General features: G+C 46.3%; 1 protein-coding gene across 5 annotated transcripts in view; it reads left to right on the top strand.

The window, feature by feature from the left end:
* LOC138487891 (NXPE family member 1-like) overlaps nucleotides 1–19,311 on the top strand; it is a 391,648-nt gene that overhangs the window by 222,980 nt on the left and 149,357 nt on the right. For all 5 annotated transcript variants that reach the window (XM_069614512.1, XM_069614511.1, XM_069614513.1 and 2 more), the window contains one exon: nucleotides 3,815–3,876. In XM_069614512.1, coding sequence (XP_069470613.1) covers nucleotides 3,815–3,876 — 62 coding nt within the window. The remainder of the gene's footprint in view (nucleotides 1–3,814; nucleotides 3,877–19,311) is intronic.

A 19,311-nucleotide genomic window follows, 5' to 3' on the forward strand; every position in this document is an offset into this window, starting at 1 on the left:
CCCTCTCTTACCTCTGATTGCCTCCATCCTTTCCCCTCACCCTCTGACCGCCTCCCTTGGCCCTCCTCCTACCCCCACCTGCGAGGCTAAGAACCTTGGGGTCATCTTTGATTCCACACTTTCCTTCTACACCACATCTCCGATCTCTCTAAAAAGTCAAACTTCCTACTGCACCTCCACAGAGATATTCTGCCCTTCCTCTCCTTCCCCCAGAAGCTCACTGTCTCCCAAGCTCTGGTACTCTCTAGGTTGCACTATTGTAACAGCCTCTTTCTAAACCTGCCTGCCTCTACTGTCTGCCCCCTGCAACTAATCCAGAACAGGACTGCAAGACGTGTCCTTGGCCTCAAGCCCTGGGATTGTATCTCTCCAGCTCTGAAATCTCTCAATTGGCTGCCAGTGGATGCAAGGATTAAATTAAAAAACCCTCTGCATTGTCCGCAAGGTTTTCTGGGGCCTGCGTCCAAAATACCTTCAGCTATCCCTCTGCAAATACCTCCCCTCTCGAACTCTTCGCTCCTCTACCTCTAACTCCCTCAGTGTCAGTCGTTTTTCAAAGAAACAAGCTGGGAGTATATCTGTCTTCGGCTGTGACCTCCCTCAAGAACAGCCTCCCTGCCACTCTAAAACTTGAGGAGAACCATCTCCGGTTCTGGAAGCACCTCAAGACCTTCCTCTTTGCTTCTTCCTTCGCCCCCCTCTCCCGTGCGGATCTGTTCTCTCCTAGCACCGTGCACCTAGCCGCCCTTTGTCCTCCCGACCCAGGTTCCTGGTCACCCTACCACCCTCTCACACTGCCTCCGGGCCACCCCTTGCACTGAGGTCTGTATCTGCACCCATACAGCCCCCCCTTTTTCTTCCTGTACTCATCTGACCTACCCTGTCTGCTACCTTAAACTCAGCACTTGCCCCTTGCTGGCTGCACTACCACTTTTGTTGCTTTTTTAATTTATTATTTATTCTGTTCTCCTTTTCCTGCGCACTTTCCACGTCTCCCCCTTCCTTGCATTTTTTCCCCTCACCCATGCACTTGCACGTTCTCAATGTCACTGGGCCTAGTAAGATCGTTGTTTTGATCTCCCCTGTTGCCCTCCCTTGCCTTTTTGCACTCTGAAACACTTGTGTATGAGCGCAACAGAAATAAAATATCAATTCAATTTAATTCAATACAGACACATTTAAAAATGTTGAATAAAAATAACTCTACCCCCTTCTCATGGTTACAGCTCTGGTGTTAGCAGGAGGCAAAATGGAAATGAAGCAAGTTTCCTGCTGCAGCCGATGCACCTCCAATCGCTTGGGCTGGAACACCATTAAAATGTGGCAAACTAAGTGACGTTTGCAAACTCTGCCTGGGCATAAAAACCTCAGTAGAGTAAAGACAGTTGGACACGGGTCTTGGATTCTTTGGCTGTTCATTCCCATGGTGGAGTAATGGATACCGGCGACACTGAACATTCATGTGTGGGAAGCAACAGCATTCAGAATTCCTCATAGCTGCACAATGAAGGCACCTTTAATAACAAATGAAGTGGGACATACTGTTTACATTATTACTGTTTGTGCAATTGTTCAAAATACCCAACTCTCCAAGAGAAAAAGTGAGCAATGAATCGCGAGTTCCAGCACAATATTACCTTTTTGGGTGTAGTTTTGGCCATGGGTCTTGCAAGCTTAACTTTAAGGTAATTTAAACTGTTCGTTAACTCTGTAGAGTTGGTTGGACTGTACGATACATAGGAACATTTTGAGATTTGTGGGAATAGACTTAGATGTCCTGCTTTCGTTTGAAGAACTGTTTCACGTTAAAAGTCCTACCTTTTATTTAAAATATAACTTGTGTAAAGATGACTTATAAACATCACAGTTATGCATTGTGTGACATACCTTTCAGTTGGTTCTCCTGGTAGGAATGAGCGTGCAGCAGAATGACATCAAAGACACAAAATAAACCCAGCAGGGATGCCATTTGCCTGCTTAGCACTAAGCAGCTTCTGTAAAGATGGCTGAATGGATATATTTAAGGGACACCTTTATAGATGTGAAACAGTGTGTAACTTTGGTACACAGTTTTTGTTCTCACCCCTCTATGGCTGTGGGTATCCTTTCATAGGTTTCTTGACGTACTTGCGCTTTCAGATTTACTCTCTGCCATTTTTACGTCTCTGTGATGTATTTCATGCTTGCAATTTTTGGGCTGCCACAGACCTCTGAAATGTGGGGCTGGGGAGGGAAATTAGTACTTGCTTCTGAACATCATTTTAGTGCCACCTGTGGGAACTCTGTATTTCACACTCAAGCATGCGCGTGCGTTTAATATCTTTCAATGATGCATCGTTGTTAACCTTTACATTTCTGAAGGGGAACACCCTCATTTTTGCAACTGTTTAAAAAATGCATGTTGTGTATTTGAATATAAAAGTGATTGCTTAACAATGTGTATGTAAGTATTGATGTATTGATTGGAAAGAACTTCAAAAATAATGTGAACTGGCATCAATAAAACTAATGAGGTTTTAACTGTTTTGCATGTTAAGAGCATTTTGGGAAGGATGACCAAAGAGCTTTATATCTGTCATATATGTCTGTGAGAGTTGTCTGACGGAATCACTAAATACCTAAAGCATGCTGCGTTTGGTATGAGTTTCCTTTTTTAATTTTGAAAACTAAATCACCCTAACAATAAAGCTTTTGTAAATATCAAGCATATGTAAAAGTTTGGCCATCAAAAACATCAGGTCTCTGAATGGAATGACTGATAACGGCTGTGCATCAGCCAGACTCTGAGAAACAACATTGGCTTTATGTTTAAAAAATGACAACCAGTTAATAAAAAATTAACTGCTATAAAATGCAACTCCTCTGGCAATCTGCTGCTCGGGGCCTGACCCTAGTCGACCTTGTTGTAAATACATCTATGCCTGTGCTAGGCTAAATAGATGCATGAAAACTTGAATTATCTGAATGTTGGTTTTTATGCCGTTCTGAGAACTTTTTTTACGTTTTTGTGAACTTTCCTGCAAATGTGTATTTTCTCTCACAAGGGCCCTACAAAAAGAGATGTCTCCTGCAATCCCCCACAGGGCCATATAACAGACACCAATGAAATACTGGGAACTGGTAGGCTTAAACCTGTTTTAAGGCCCAGAGAACCTAAGTATGAGTTGATTCACTTGTGATGAAAATAAAATAAAATAGATTTCTTCCCAAAGAGGACTCTCGACTTGAGTCTACACGGCACATAACATTCCCCCAAAGAGTAAACTAAATAAGGTCAGCAAAGAAGTGCTTTTGAGGTTGGACGGGGGATGGGTTGTGGGGCGGGCTAGTGTAACATACTTGCGTGCATGCTTTGGGGAAGGATCTTCACGACTACTTAGGAGGCCGATGAGAAGGAGAGGATTAGGAGTGCTGTGGGGGGAGTGAGTGGATCCCGAGTGGTGCTGTGAGTGAGCATTCTGTGTAGGGCCATAGTGGCACTTTGGGTGAATTGTTTTGGCCAAATGTGTCCCCCAGGAGTGACTCATGAATATTCACTGGTAAATGAAACGTCAAAGCAGTGACCCACAAATATTTGCTGGTCACTTCTGGGTGGGTTTGTTTGGGCTTATGTGGCAGTATTTGTTGCATCTCTTAATTATCATCCATAAAGAGAGAGTATGGCGCTTCGATGCAAGAATAAAGTGAGCAATGGTGGCAAGGCATGTGGGTTTGGGGGCAAGGCTCTATAAACATTGTGTTTATGTTGATGAATTCTGTGCATTATTTTAACATGTTTGAACCTTTTTGTCTCCCTTTGCATATAAATCTGAAGCTCTAACAATGGAGTAGAAATTAAAAAGAAGTTTGAAATCATTGATGTTATAAATTGCAACAGTAAGTGCCTATTTTTCATTTTGTCAATTATTTTACCTGCAAAAACATGTTCACACACTAGTTGTTATTTTGAGTAAACCATGCAGTATAATTGTTAACATCTCACCATACTACCTAAGGCTATATAGATCACATCAAACGTATAACCCATACATGGTGATACTGTACTTTGCTTTTTCAAAGATGCTGGATTACGGCACATGGTCCTGGATCGATCGCCGATTAAAAGCATTTCATGTGCTTTGTGCGGTTTCATCAAAGCAATATAACACTTAGTTCCTGAGTGTTAACTTTGCTTTGATGAAAAAATGTATCAAAGCACTGCGTGCCCCCCCAGGCACAGCTACTGTTGGCATGGCACCACCAGCCAGGAAGCCCCCGCTCGGCCCTCGGTCGGGCTGCGTACTGAAGACTGTGTGTCATTTGAACTAAGCCACAATAACATGAATGGTTTGGGGCTTGCCTGGCAGGGATGTGTGAGGAGCGGAGCTGGCTGAGCATGCTCGTGTCATACAAGTTGTATTTTGCAAATTACGGCCCTGCCTCGGGAGGGGGCAGTGATGGCCCGGGGATGTCGCCTGCCTGACTCCTTGCGGAGCCAAGGGGCCTGTTGTTGCTAATGTAGCAGTGCCAGGCCAGGTCCGGCAAGCGGCAGCTAATCATGACACATCCCGCTCCCGCCGACCCAGCACTTGGCATGCCCGTCATGCGCATTGGGTGTGCCTCTGTGCTCGGTGCAGCCAGCTATCAAACCTAAGCACATGCTCGGAGATGCCAGAGGAAGTGGAAGTGTTGATGTCATGAGCACGAGGAGCAGAGAAGCACATGAGTGTGTGTGAGCAGCAGCAGGCCTAGTCTACATGGCACACATGCTGCAGTGCAAGGTGACAGACGAGTCGTTGATCAAGCCCTATTCGAGGAGCTGCTGCTGTTTGGCTCAGCCTGGCGAGGTGAGGAGACTGACTGTGGAGAGACAGACACACTAGAATTTGTGCATGTGGGCCGGCGTGCAGTAAAGTAAGTAAATGAAAAAAACATGTTTCATTTTATAATGTATACATTCTGTGTTGTGTAATCCCCCTCCCCATCTAATCCAGAAGAGACACATGATGATGCAGACTTCATTGCAACAAACTCAATTCTGTACTGCTTAACTACCCAGGGATTGTAGTGCTGCAGGAGGCAAATGTCTGTGTCCACATCCTGCAAGCCAGTCACAGTGAGGGTGGGGAAAAATTCGGGCACGTTCGTATTTCACTTTTAGTATTAGTCAGACGCACACATGCAGCCTGTAGCGTAATCCAGCTCCTCTACACAATTGACTTCCCTTCCAGACCAGTGCCTTTCTGCTGGTTCCCACTTCCCAGGCCCTGGCATGGAGAGAGAGAGATCACCTCTTGTTTAGCCGATAGAGGAGATACTCCTCTTTTGAATGCCTCTTCTGCAGGCTCTCTGTCTTCCCGTGCCATTCCCTTACTGTGGCTACTATCTATCGGCCACCTGGTCAGATTTCTTCCTTCCTTTCTGAGTGGGCGGACCTCTCCTCCTCACTCCTGGCCTCAACCACTCAACTTCTCCTTTTTGGAGACTTCAACATCCACCTGGATGCCTCCTGTCCCCCCTCTGGACTCTTTCGCGACCACTGCGACTCTCTCTCACTCACCATTCTCCCCTCTTGCCCAACTCATTCTGCAGGGCACACTCTCGATGTTATGATCTCCTCAGACCTTCCCCTCTCTGTCCCTCTCTCCACTCCTCTCTCCTGGAGTGATCACTTTCTCCTATCCTCCCACCTCACCCTCGCTACCCCTCAGGCCAAGTCACCTCCTGCACTGCCACCCACCTACTCGGTCATCCGACCCATGGAGCGTGTGTCAGTTGAGGCTTTCGCTGCCACCTTCTCACTCTCTCCTCCCCCTTTGGCTGACTCTCACCCTGACACAGCCCTCTCCATGCTCCACTCTTCTTTATCTGATACTCTTGATATCCTTTCCCCTGTCATGAGAATCCGCTGAAGCCCCAGGCCAAGTTTAACTCCTGGTATGACTCAGACCTCGTCACCCTAAAATGCAAGTGCAGGGTGGCCAAGAGGAAATGACGTGCTTCATGTTCATCCTCTGACAAACTGGCCTGCCGCCGGCTGCAAAGGCAATACCGGCTCTCCGTCCTCACCAAGAAGAGAGCTCATAATCAAGCCTGCATCTCTGCGGCATCTAACAACTCGGCTGAACTCTTTAAAATCTGAAAGGAACTGGCCATTCTCCAGCATTGGATCTTTCATGGATTCACATGCTTAGAATATTCCCCGTCGTCAGACTGGGAACCCTCGGTACACTTATAAAGCTATTTTCCATAGGAAAAACTTCGACACTTTTGTGTCCTATCTACGTCGTTTTGGGCTGCTTACGCATGCCCCAATAGGATGTAGCAGTATAAATGCCCCGCCCCCGCAGCTCCCTTCAGATTTCAACCGCCTTCCAAAGTAGTGGGATCACCTCGTGTCTTCTACTAGGTTGTTTTGTTGTGTTTTTTTTCCCAGTGTCTGGAAAAGCTTGTGCGCTACATGCGTGCTAAAGAAAGTGTATGAGGGAGATGGCCATATGGACTGTATATATTGTCTACACCCTCACCACTCGGCAGACAAGTGACATCTGTAAGGGCTTCTCCCAGAAGACTCTTAAAGACCGAAGTCGGCGGTTGGTGGCCTGGTTGAACGAGGGAGCAGGTGCGCACCCGCCTTCGGAGGTAGGCTCCACGCGTAGTTTGCCCTCGACAACAAAATCCTTGGGGGCCCCCCACCGTTCAGCATCGGCTGAACCCCCGGTGAAGAAAGCACGCCCTAAGGAGAAAGGGTCTTCGGAAAAGTATTCCGCAAGAGAAGCTTCACTGAAGAAAACCTCATCGTCGTCCTCATCGAAAAAGGAGAGGAAGGAGAAGTCGAGATCCTCCTCAGGTGATCATCATAGATCATCCTCGAGTCAAGAGTCTGAGAAACACAGGTTGAGTTCCAAAAAGGCGGGAACGCCTCCAGGAGCTGCGCAGATACCACCGTCGTCGACGGGAGGACGGTCGTGGACTCCCTCATGACCAATGACACAGTTGGTTTCGTCTGCCGCTCTGCCGCAGGTGGTGGCTACGACGACTACGATGACGACGGCTGGCCGAAATTTAGCCTCGTCGACGGAGGTTCCACAGGAGGCCTGGCGGCCGGAAGTATACAACCCGGTTTTGCCGGAATCCTTCCTGCAGTAGGAGGCGGCCTTGTCCATAAACTCTGTGGACGACGAGTGTGAGCGGGTAGCTGGACCTGCAGAGCTGGGGTTACAAGGGGTTAGCAAGCTAATTCTTTCGAGCGGGACAAGTATCCCGGTTACAACTCCGCTGCTTAACCCTCAGACTGTTCTATCTCTGGAGGTTCTGTCTACATTGCAGACCTTATTAAGGAAATTGGATGAGAAGTTACCTTAGGTACCAGCTCCGACGATACTGGGCATCGACGAGCCCGGTCCTTCTCATCGACCAGCTCCGACGGTGTTGACGGCAATACCGGCCCGTGAGGGCCTCCCATGTACACGCCCGGAGGAAGGAGAGCTGCTGGACTCAGAATCAGACAGGAGGTCCATATTGGATATTTCATTATCCCCCTCTAGGGATCCAACCTGGGAGTCGGAAGCGGAGTTCGAAGCTCCAAGGAGCCCAGCTCAACCGTCGCCCCCGGATGACATTGGTTCTTTCCATGCCATGATGAGTAAGGCTTGTACCGTATTCGGATTGGACCAGAAGGAGGAGAAAAAAGACTGTTTTCTGTTCGACCATATGGGGAAGAGAAGGAGGTCGGTGTTCTCAGTCGCCATCCTAGATCATGTGTGGCAGGAGGGTCTACAGACGATGCGTCATCCCTTCTCGGAGCCCGCAATAAAAGGTAGACTGGAGAAGAAATTTAAGGCTCCAGAATCCACTCCCAAATGTTTATCCTCCCAACCAACCCCAGAGTCGGTGGTGTCAGCGGCTGCGGCGAGAAAAGCAAGGTCCCAGCACAAATGCACGACTCCCCCGGAGAACGAGGCCAGGAGACAAGATGCCTTTGGCAAGAAGGTGTTGTCGGTGGGTGCAATGACGGTGAAGGCGGCCAACTCTCTGGCTGTAATGGCCAGGTATGATAGAGAGATGTGGCACCAGTTGGCACCCATACTAGAACATCTCCCAGAAGAACACAGGAAGGCGGCGATGTTACTCGTCCGAGAGGGGGAATAGGCCTCTAATCATTCTATAAGTATCGCTGTGGACCTCGCAGAAACGGGGTTGTTCTACGGAGACAGGCGTGGCTTAAATGCACCAATTTAAGACCTGAGGTTCAATACAAGGTGCTGGATATGCCTTTTGAGGGAGACCTTTTTTTCGGCGAAAAGGTGGACAAGGCCTTGAAGGGCATGAAGGAGGACTCTGACACGGCGCATTCTCTGGGTGCCCTCCAGAGTGGAAGAAATGTTTGTTTGTTTCGCCCCTTTAGAGGAGCATCAGGAAACTCCTGATTCTCAACATCAAGGGACCGGGCTTTCAATAGGCCGGCATACTCCTCGCAGGGCTACAGGTGGGCTTCTCAGACCACGAAAAGACGCCAAGACTATCAGGCCTCTAGGAAGAGGACGGGCTACTCCTCGTAGTCGAAAGATAAACAAGCCAAAGACCAGCAGTGATGGGCGTCAGAACGTCCTGGGAGGCAGGGTATTGTATTGTGTTGACGAATGGGAACAAATAACCACGGACCAGTGGGTTTTGGACACTGTAAAGTTCGGGCATTCCCTGCAATTCAAAAGCAACCCCCTGCATGTTCCACCAGCGTTTTCGGCTCAACCCTACCTGAGCATGTTGAAACAGGAGGTAGTGCTTATGCTACAAAAAGGGGCGATAGAATTGGTACCTGAATCGCAGAGGGGTCAAGGTGTAAATTCCCGATACTTCGTAGTGAAAAAGCGCAACGGAAAATGGCATCCCATTCTCGACCTTCGAGACCACAGCAAAACGTTGAAAAACCTAAAATTCAAGATGCTCATTCTTCAGGAAGTGATCCGATCTATTCAAGAAGGGTACTTTCTGGCGTCGCTGGACCTTCAAGAAGCATACTTCCACATACCAATGCGTCGACGACACAGAAAGTTCCTAAGATTTGTGGTCGGGCGGATTCACTGCCAGTTCACAGTGCTTCCTTTTGGACTAAAATCCTCCCTCAGGACGTTCACGAAATGTTTAGCTCCATTTGCAGCATGGTTGAGGAAGCAAGGGCATCACGTTTACCCGTATCTCGACGACTGGTTGGTGAGGGGATCGTCCCTATGGCAACTCAAGCAAGTTTACAGGCCACCATGCAGCTTTTACCACGACTAGGATTTGCAGTAAACTTCGAGAAGTCCTCGTTGATTCCGTCGAGAAGCTTGGTGTTCTTGGGTGCACAGTTCGAAACCCAGTCAGGGTTGGTAAGACCATCCGTCGATCGAATCCACAGACTCAATCAGCTGGAAAAACAATGGAGGGTCAATACCAAAGTATCGGTGAGGAGATATATGTCGATACTGGGCGCTATGGCGTCGTGCATCCGTTTGGTGAACAACTGCTGTCTTTTCATGAGGCCAATTCAAGAGTTCCTGGCGGACCGATGGACCCAGATCCAGGGACTTCTGCAGGCTCTCTGTCTTCCCTTGCCATTCCCTTACTGTGGCTACTATCTATCGGCCACCTGGTCAGATATCTTCCTTCCTCTCTGATTGGGCGAACCTCTCCTCCTCACTCCTGGCCTCAATCACTCAACTCCTCCTTTTTGGAGACTTCAACATCCACCTGGATGCACCCTGTCCCCCCTCTGGACTCTTTCGCGACCACTGCGACTCTCTCACTCATCATTCTCCCCCCTCCTGCCCAACTAATTCTGCAGGGCACACTCTCGATGTTCTGATCTCCTCAGACCTTCCCCTCTCTGTCCCTCTCTCCACTCCTCTCTCCTGGAATGATCACTTTCTCCTATCCTCCAACCTCACCCTCGCTACACCTCAGGCCAAGTCACCTCCTGCACTGTCACCCACCTACTCGGTCATCCGACCCATGAAGCATGTGTCAGTTGAGGCTTTCGCTGCCACCTTCTCACCCTCTCCTCCCCCTTTGGCTGACTCTCACCCTGACACAGCCATCTCCATGCTCCACTCTTCTATACCTGATACTCTTGATATCCTTGCCCCTGTCATGAGAATCCGCCTGAAGCTCAAAGCCAAGTTTAACTCCTGGTATGACTCAGACCTCGTCACCCTAAAATGCAAGTGCAGTGTGGCCGAGAGGAAATGACGTGCTTCATGTTCATCCTCTGACAAACTGGCCTGCCGCCTGCTGCAAAGGCAATACCGGCTCTCCGTCCTCACCAAGAAGAGAGCTCATATCCAAGCCTGCATCTCGCGGCATCTAACAACTCGGCTGAACTCTTTAAAATCTGCAAGGAACTGGCCAATCCTGCCGCAGTCTCTACCTCTCCTGTCCCTTCCCAGGCCTTCTGCACGGCACTGGCTTCTCACTAAAACTCAGGACATCATGTCCTCACTCTCCTCCTATCGCCTCCCTCCCTCCATTCCCTGCTCTTCCTCTGGCCCTCTGCAGCCACCCCCCTCTCTCCTACTCTGCCTTTCCCCTTTTCTCTGCAGACAAGGCTAGACAAGTCCGATCTATGAAAGTCTTGTCGATTCTCCAAGCAACGAGTTGTTGGCCGATCACTCTCTTCGGCAGGGGCCTCCCTCTGGAACAGCCTTCCTGCCTCCCTGAAACTTGAGGAGAACCATCTCCGGTTCCAGAAGTACCTCAAAACCTTCCTCTTTGCTTCTGCTTTCTCTACCCCTCTCCCCTGCTGAATTCCTGGCTGAAACTGCACTGGACACCTGGCCACCCTTCTGATCTCGGGCCCACACCCCGCCAGTTGCACACCTGAACTGCCTCCCTAGCAACCCCTGCACCTGGGGACTGTTTTCTGTATCCCTACAGTCCCTCTACCAGCACCTATATCTGCACTTAACTTGCACTCGCCACCAGCTGGCCGCTTTTTATTTTTCTTATTTATTCTACTATCCCATGTACTGCACTTCCTCTCTCCCTTCCCCCACACACTTTTCCCTTTCCCCTTCTCTTGCACTTGTGTGATCTGAAGACACCTGGCCTAGTAAGTACATTTCTGAGGAATCGTTCCCAGCATCTGGATCCTCTGTGTATAATCTCACCCGTGCTCCCTTCAGGTGCCTGTAAAACAACAGATATTCCGGTTTCATTTCCCCATATCTTGTAACTTTGCCATTATTTGCTGTTTGGGCATCATGCTGTTTCCGACTCGTCCCATGCACAGGGAAGTTAGTGCCCCTTTCTTTATCCAGTGAATGAAAGTACGATCCGTCATGTATGCAGTTATCGTGACAGGACATTTCACTGCATGGCAGGCACATTGGAGCGCAGAGCTTTGGGGTTAACTTGTTTTCCCAAAACAGGCAGGTAGATTTTGGGCTTTCCTAAAATGGGTGGAAAGTTTGAGCATTGACTGGTACTCATTAACTAATTGCAGTGAAGCGATTTGTCACTTTGTTTTCCTGTTTCACAAGAAACAGTGTGTGCAGCCGAAGTATGGATAACAATTAACAAACACCCCTGGGATGGTTGCATTTCCAAGGGTATTCTGGTGGTACTTGAAAATGGATGGCCTAAATCACATACTGGCCCCATGTTCCTTCCTCAGAGGCATATAGTGTGTGCAACATATCCTCAGTTGTGGTCCCCGAGTATCAAAATGGTTTCTTCAAGTAGTTTCACACCAATCATAGACCAAATAACCAGAAATGTAGGAATTTTCATAAAATAGCAAATGTGTTGCAGGCCCACAGATGATTTCCTTGGAATATAAATACGATTTGGAAGATCAGGACGTCTGACTAAAGAAAATACGTGCACGTGCATATTAATCCTCTTAACGCTGGAATGTGCATGTGTTTCCCCTTTCAGCATTGTTTACAACTTATTTTGGTGGAATTAAAAAGGCTGCAATGTATTTGTTATTTACAACAAGATCAGCACTAGATGATCATCAGTCTGCATGACTGCAGAATATAACCAATTTAAATTCCAAAGCAATGCCTCCAATCATTTAACAAGCTTTTCAATAGCTTTTTAACAACTCCTTGACCTTTCCTGGGCCTTTGTATGACCTCACTCGGGGTGCCGTGATCCACTCTACTTCAAAATGCCAGTAGCTGGAAGCTGCGGGTCTGCAAAAAAACATGACCTTCGTGCCACTGCCGTCCCAGGCCTCTGAAGGGGCTAAAAGCATATGTATTTGTGCATATTGCATTTCAAAAGGTCATTCTTTCACACTGCCTGATCGTCAGTGTGACCGCCATGGCAAAACAGGTTTATTTTGCCTCTTTGCAGCCCCCACCGTAAAATATGCTTTCAATTAAATCCCCTTTAAATCATGGTGTTCTCATATCTCCCCAATGTTTAACAGCTGCCCCCAACTATGTGATAGCACAGTATGGCAAACTGTAAGTGATTTCAACCCAGCACTTCAACTAAGTCAATGCCTAGCGTGAGATGCCCAGCTGGAACACTTAATTATATATTTTTATGTCTAAAGTTCTTTTATTTCTGAACGGTGTACCCTTATATGACGCCCCTCTCTTTGAATCCCCCCCGGTCTCACTGAACCAAGAAGTAGGTTGTTTTGCAAAGTTAAAAGATTTATTTGATGGATTGAACAATATATATATCACACTTTTATGAATTTGAACAATATCTAGATATCACGCTATTAATATTTATATAATCAGCGTTGGGTGATATTACAATAATCAACAATCTTTAATCAATAGGAGTATGGATGATAAGAATAATGTAGCATAGAATAAAACTTTGTGTGGGTTCAATGAAATGCAATGATAGGAATTAATGCAGCACAGAAATAATACTTTTGTGTGTTCAATCAAAGCAATGTAATCACTCTTTCCCCCTGATAATACTCAATCCCCCCTAATATGCAATATAGAGATGGAAGGGGAGAAAACAGGTTTCAGGAATAAATACACTCAACAAATGCAAGTTCAATCCCAATTCCCCCCCCAGCAAACATATGGAGAAAAACAAATGATTTTAAAACAGGTCAATTGCTTTTGAATGTGATTTTAAATGAATGGGAAAAATGCTAAAAATGGATTTAATTCTCTAAAAATGGATTCAGAACTAGTGGGAGCCGCTTTGTATAGGTTCAGGTAGACACTAGCAATGATGATTGAATGACTGGCAGATTGGAAACTGAATTCAGAGGTTGAATGCAAAGAAATAACTGTTTTACATGTGGTGAAATTGAGCCCAATCGCGGCAACTTTTTCCGCATGCGTTAAGCGCGATTGCGGCAAAACTATAAGGAGTTCGAATGCGGTTTTGGATTCGTTTGAAAGCTGCGGATGATTTTGTTTCTAGCATGTACGGTTCAAAAATTAGAGGTTTTAGTAAAGGTCGATTTTTCTCAAAAAGAGTCAAGATTTCAAATGATAGATGCGCTGTTGAAGATTACAAACAAGGAATTCTTAACACTAAGGGGGGGCTATGAAGATGCGAGATATCAACGGTACAGCCACCAGTCCAGAGGTCTGATCTTTGCCCGCTGCGACACTTGCCTTTCTTCAGCAATTATATATTAGCGCAAAGATGATTTATCACTACAATTATCACAGGATTATATGCATGAAAGAAGGATTCAGGACAAACAAAAGAGGTTCTACAATGCAGTCTGGATATGATAGAATGGGTTGGATAGGATTACTTAAGGATAAGAAATTGGCTATGGACAATTCTATGCTAAATACTCACAACTATGGTTTTGGAATAGGCCCGTGAAAGATCTGGTCAAGGGTTTTGGACTGGAATCTGCTCGCCACCGGACAGGATTCAGGGCACCTAGTTCTGCTTTCAGCACGGCACTCTCTCTGCACGGCCTCTTGGACTGGATCTGACGGGTTGGGTCTGGATTACAGCTCTGCTGTACTGGTTTGGATCTCTGGGTTCTAGCAAGAGTTCTTGACAAGAAGCAGGAAAACAGCACAGCCCGGGTGTTGAATTGGTTGTGCTCCTTGGAAGTTTTGGGGTTAAAATCAGGTTGCAGGATTTTAAAGGCCAGCTGAGAAGGGTTCAGCTTTGGATTGGGCCTTCTGCTTCAGAGTTCTGGAGTCTTGATCTGGGTTCTGGAGTCTTGATCTGGGTTCTTCCTGCAGAGCGCTTCACCAGTAAATCAGTTGATGGGTGAATGTGTGTCTCTCTAGGTCCTCAACAGTCCCTATTTATGTATTTCCCAAAGGGGTAGGTAGGCTGATTATACTATGCCCAACCCTCTAAGAAGCCTACTGGTTAAAGTCTTCCCTCTCTCCTGATTTGAGAAGGTAACAGTGTGTCATAATGTCTCATAGTGATGTTGCAATTTACAATCCAGGGAAAAACCTCCCCTTTGTTCCTACACAGAAAATCTGTTTTTCATATGAAACATATTTCCAATATCACCAACTTGCTAATAATACATATTTACATTACAGATTAAATCAGGCACGTATCTGTCCAAGTCCCATCTTCCTAAGAGTTTCGGTTCACAAATGACAGTTTCTCGTGCTTTCGGTTGGTTACCCAGTGTCAGATATGTACAAATTCTTCCAGATACAAGCACATAACATCTGGGCATACCCCTGTGGAGTTTCATATTTTTAGCATTATCATAACTGCTACAAAGTCAACATTTTCGTGGTTCAGTCTCTGAATGTCGCACAGATTCCAGAGTAGTTTTAAAACATGAGCAGAAATTTCATTTTTAACACTATATTTACAGATTTATACCAATTCTGTTCAATTTTCTATGAGTCTTTATCAAAAAGATATTGTCTGTGCTCTCCGATTAAACAAAACTGTCTGTCTCCGCCCAAAAGGTTTTGGCTGGGCCAGAGCAGTCCCAGGCTTCTTCCTGCCAGCAGTTGTTTTCTGTCACACCCAAATTTGCATTTCCTTTCTTTCAAGGGAGTCTTTTGTTTCTTGTCAGAGCAACAGGCTAAAGTCCCCTCTCATTTCCTTTCACACCTTTCTGCCAGTTCTTCAGCAGAGAGCAGGAGGAAGATTCATTTGTTTGGGGAGAAACTGTGGAATGTCTTTGAAGCTCAGTGTGGCTGGCTTTAACTTACTTTTAAAACAATGTTTAAAATAGTCTTCCTCTAAAATACAATTTACATTTTTACAAATATAGCCACAAATCTCTTAATTCCAGCCTTTTTAAAACATAGAGATTGAATTGTCACCCTATTGCTTTTGATGGGAAGTCTCTTCTATTCCACACTTTGATTTTAAGGTACAAGTTTAAATGACAGTATAAGTAAATGCCGGCTTCTGACACAGGCGAGCGGCGGTACTGCACCCATTTTTAACATATTTTTCCAAGCAAGCATCTTTGAATGTGGATTTTCTTCTGATAAAATATGTTTCTGCTGACATTGTGCTTAGTTGACTTCTTTAAAGTGATGTTTAACACCCAACAAGGATGTTGGATCTTTTGTGATGTTTGGGAACCATGATTTTTGCACTTTCAACAGTCATGGAAAAACAGATTTTTAAAGCATTTCTGGGTTTTCCTTTGCAATGCAGCACTGCTTTTTCAAGTAGTTTCATTTTCCTCTGTGGGCAGCCAAATGATAGGTTTTTGCAGCGTCTTCTGTCTTCTGTGTTGCCACTGACATAGGCAAAATGGATTGGTGGCCTATTTTTCAGGTTTTCCTGCACACTTTCAGAGATTTTTAGCGCAAAGATCTTTTTGGCAGCCATCCTGTTGTTTTGATGAACACAGCACACAGTGATGTTAGTGGGATTAAACATCCCACAAGCCCCCCCTCTTGCGATTTGGTGTTGACCATCCATCAATGGGAAATCGCAATTTTGGTTCCAAAATGGCAAAGTTCATCATCTTTTCTTCCATCAGGGGTGGATCGACCAGTTCTCCTCACCCAGTCCTGATGTGAGTATTGAGCGATACTCCGGGCCCCTTGGATCTTTCCTTCCGGTCCCTGGGTAGTCCTCTTTGGTCTTACTTTTCATGGTTTCCAATCCTAGGATGACAAAGTAAAAAGCATATTTGTAGACATTTCCACACCACTATTAATGTAGTGGGGCGGACACATACATTTTGACAAATCAGGACACATTTTTCTATCGTAAGTTATGGACTATATATGGAATATTTTATAGTTGGATTCTAGGGAGCTGGTTTGACCCCCTCTGGGGTTCCAGAAGACTCCTCCAGTTGCTGCAGAGTGTGCCTAGGATGGCAACACTTTAGTTGGTTAATATGGACCCACTGATCTCCCCCCTCTGCCGAATTGCCTTTGGGGATGCAGATTTTGTAGGCTACTGATGAGATTTTGTCTACAATTTCAAAAGGACCCGTCTAGCTAGGCAAAAAATTGCGCTGTTTGATCTGGTTCCTTTGGAAATTGTATAAGTAGACCCAGTCTCCTACATTGTATTCTTTTCTAGTAGTCTTTAAGTTATAGTGGGTCTTCATGCTGTCTGCAGATCTCTCTAGATTTTGCTGAGCATAGGCAAAAGCACGTTGAAGGTGTTTTCTTAGATTTTCAACATACTCATGAGTTGTGGAGGCATTGATCAGTGTCTGCTCTGGGGTTCTGTAGAGCAGATGCTGGGGAAGCACTATCCTGCTTCCAGTCATCAGCTCAAATGGTGACATTTTAGTTGCAGATGAAGGGGTAGATCTGATGGCCATTAGGACAAGAGGTAAACGAATATCCCAACTTGGCCCAGAATCTGCCACAAACTTTTTTAATATGCTCACAATTGTTTTATTGTATCTCTCCACTGCACCACTAGAGGCTGGCCGGTAAGCAATGTGTAGCTTCCTTTTGACCCCAAGTATCTCCCACATCTTTGTCATTACTTTGCTGGTGAAGTGGCTACCTTGGTCTGACTCGATCCTTTGGGGTAGTCCAAAACGCGAAAAGATGTGGTTGATCATCAGGGCAGCTGCTGTTTCTGCCTTGCAGTTTGGGGCCGGGAGACATTCCACCCATTTAGTAAACAAGCATGTCACGGTCAACATGTACTTGTTCCCCCTAGAGGAGCGAATCACGGGCCCAATATAGTCGACTTGTAAATTTGACCAAGGCAGTGTCACCCCCCTCTTTTGGAGAGGCGCACTGTGTGTGAGGGATGTTGGCTGAAATTATGCACACACAAGACACCCCTTCAAATATTGGTCAAGGTCCTGCCCCATGTGTGGCCAGTATGCAACCTCTCTTAAGATTTCAAGTGTTGCATGAAACCCCCTATGACCAGCTGTGGCCGCATCATGGGCGTGACCTAACATCAGGCTTCGGAATAAGGTAGGGACCACCCACTGATCATGGCCAGCTAGGGATCTCCTTACCAACAAACCATCTTGGCTTCGGAACATTTTTGGACATTTCATCAACACTCTGAGATCCTCTTTCCCTATGTAATCGGTATCCGTCAGGGAAAAGTTCTCAGGGTCCTCAATGTGTTGATAAAGCTTAACCAATTATTGGATCCCCTTTTTGAGCTGTAATCAAATCAGCATCTGGGGTCTCCTTACTCCACTGTGCAGTTGAGAGTTCATTGTGAGCATTTGTCTGGGACCTAGAGATAGCAGTGACCTGGATTTCTCCCAACAGGGACTTGTTCTCTAGTAGATCCCCTTGGATGGCTCTGGTTTTGGCCAGCTGATCAGCTAAGTCATTTCCAGTTTTGTCTGGTCCCTCTACTTTGGAATGACCCTTGATCTTTTTCCAGCAGATGTTTATCCCATTCGAGGTGACCAGATCAATATTTTGAATTAATTTGCCATGTTTCAAGGGTTTATTATTAGCACATAGCATGCATCTGGTTTTCCAGTTAACCAGGTGGTCCACAAACCTGTTGCGTACATAATCAGAATCTGTGATTATGACCAGTTTGTGGAGTTGATGTTGGACAGCAGTGAGGTTGGCATGATGCACAGCCATCAACTCTGCCACTTGACTACTTTGGGGACCAACCTTGTACCCAGCGGACGGTTCTGGGGTCTCATTCACCCATGCATTCCCTACTCCGGCCACAAGTTATTTTTCCCCGTTGTTGTCAACATGGTAAGAGCATCCATCCACATAAACACTGGGCATTCCTCACACTTGTCTTCTTCAGAGACTTTGTGTGGGGAATTGAGGTATGCCTCCATGTTGTCCTTGATTTTTAGACTCTCGTCCTCGAGGCAGTTTTCTGTGGCACAATCATGCAAGTCAGCCAGACCTTGCGCGAGGGGACTCTTCTTGTTTTGGCCATATCTGACCTCCACAGGAAAGCCTTGCATTGACAGAATCCAGGAAGTAATTTGGGAATTACTCACATTTCCGGCCCGGATTCTCTCACTTTGGAGATATTGCAGAGGCTGGTGTGAAGTCTCCACTATGATGTTTTCCCCCTGGATAAACGGGCGTAATTCTTCAATGCCCACACCGTTGCCTGCAGTGCCTTCTCACAATCGTTGAATTTTTCCTCCACAGAGGATAAAGTTTTGCTCGCATAAGAGATTACTTTATTGACCTTGTCATGCTTTTGGTATAATACTGCCGTCAAGCATGTATTAGAGAACCCTGTCTCCAAGAAGAACTCCTTGTTTTTGACAGGGTAAGCTAGGCAAGGCGCTTGTGAGAGGCTTCTTTTGAGTTGTCTTACTGCCTCGGCTTGTTCTGGACCCCACTCCCACTTGACCCCCCCCTTCAAAAGAAGAATCAGGGGTCTTGTGATCTCTGCGTAGTCCTCAAAGAACTTTCTTCTGTAATTAGTCAGTCCAAGGAGGCTGCTTAGTTCCTGCAGAGTTGTAGGGTCTTTCAATTTCTTGAGTGCTTCCACTTTCTTTTCCTGGGGACAGAGACCCTGAGGAGTAATCTCATGCCCCAAGAAATTTACATGGGTTCTACACCACTGTGCCTTTTGAAAGGAAAGTTTTGCTCCAGCTGCCCTCAACTGGGTCAGAACATAACAGATCTCCGCTATATGTTCCTCCACAGTCAATCTTTTGATGAGAACATCATCTACATAGGCCAAGTTACCGCTTTCACCCAATTCGGGAATGGCCTTATGCAAAAAGATATTGAATTAATTGACGGAGGTGATGTACCCAAAGGGAGTCCGGGTCCATGTGTACTGCTGCCCCCGAAAGGTAAAGGCCAGCTTGTATTGTTCCTCCCTACTGACAGGTACAGTCTGGAATCCACTGGCCAGGTCTATTGCAGTGAATACCTGTGACCCCTGGATCTGGGCCAGCCCTTGGTCAATGTAGGGAAGAGAGCTATCGGGAAGTATGGACCCGTTTGTTAAGCTCCC

Source organism: Ambystoma mexicanum, chromosome 9, assembly GCF_040938575.1.
Source record: "Ambystoma mexicanum isolate Mex_15411 chromosome 9, UKY_AmexF1_1, whole genome shotgun sequence".
Classification (NCBI taxonomy): Eukaryota; Metazoa; Chordata; class Amphibia; order Caudata; family Ambystomatidae; genus Ambystoma; species Ambystoma mexicanum.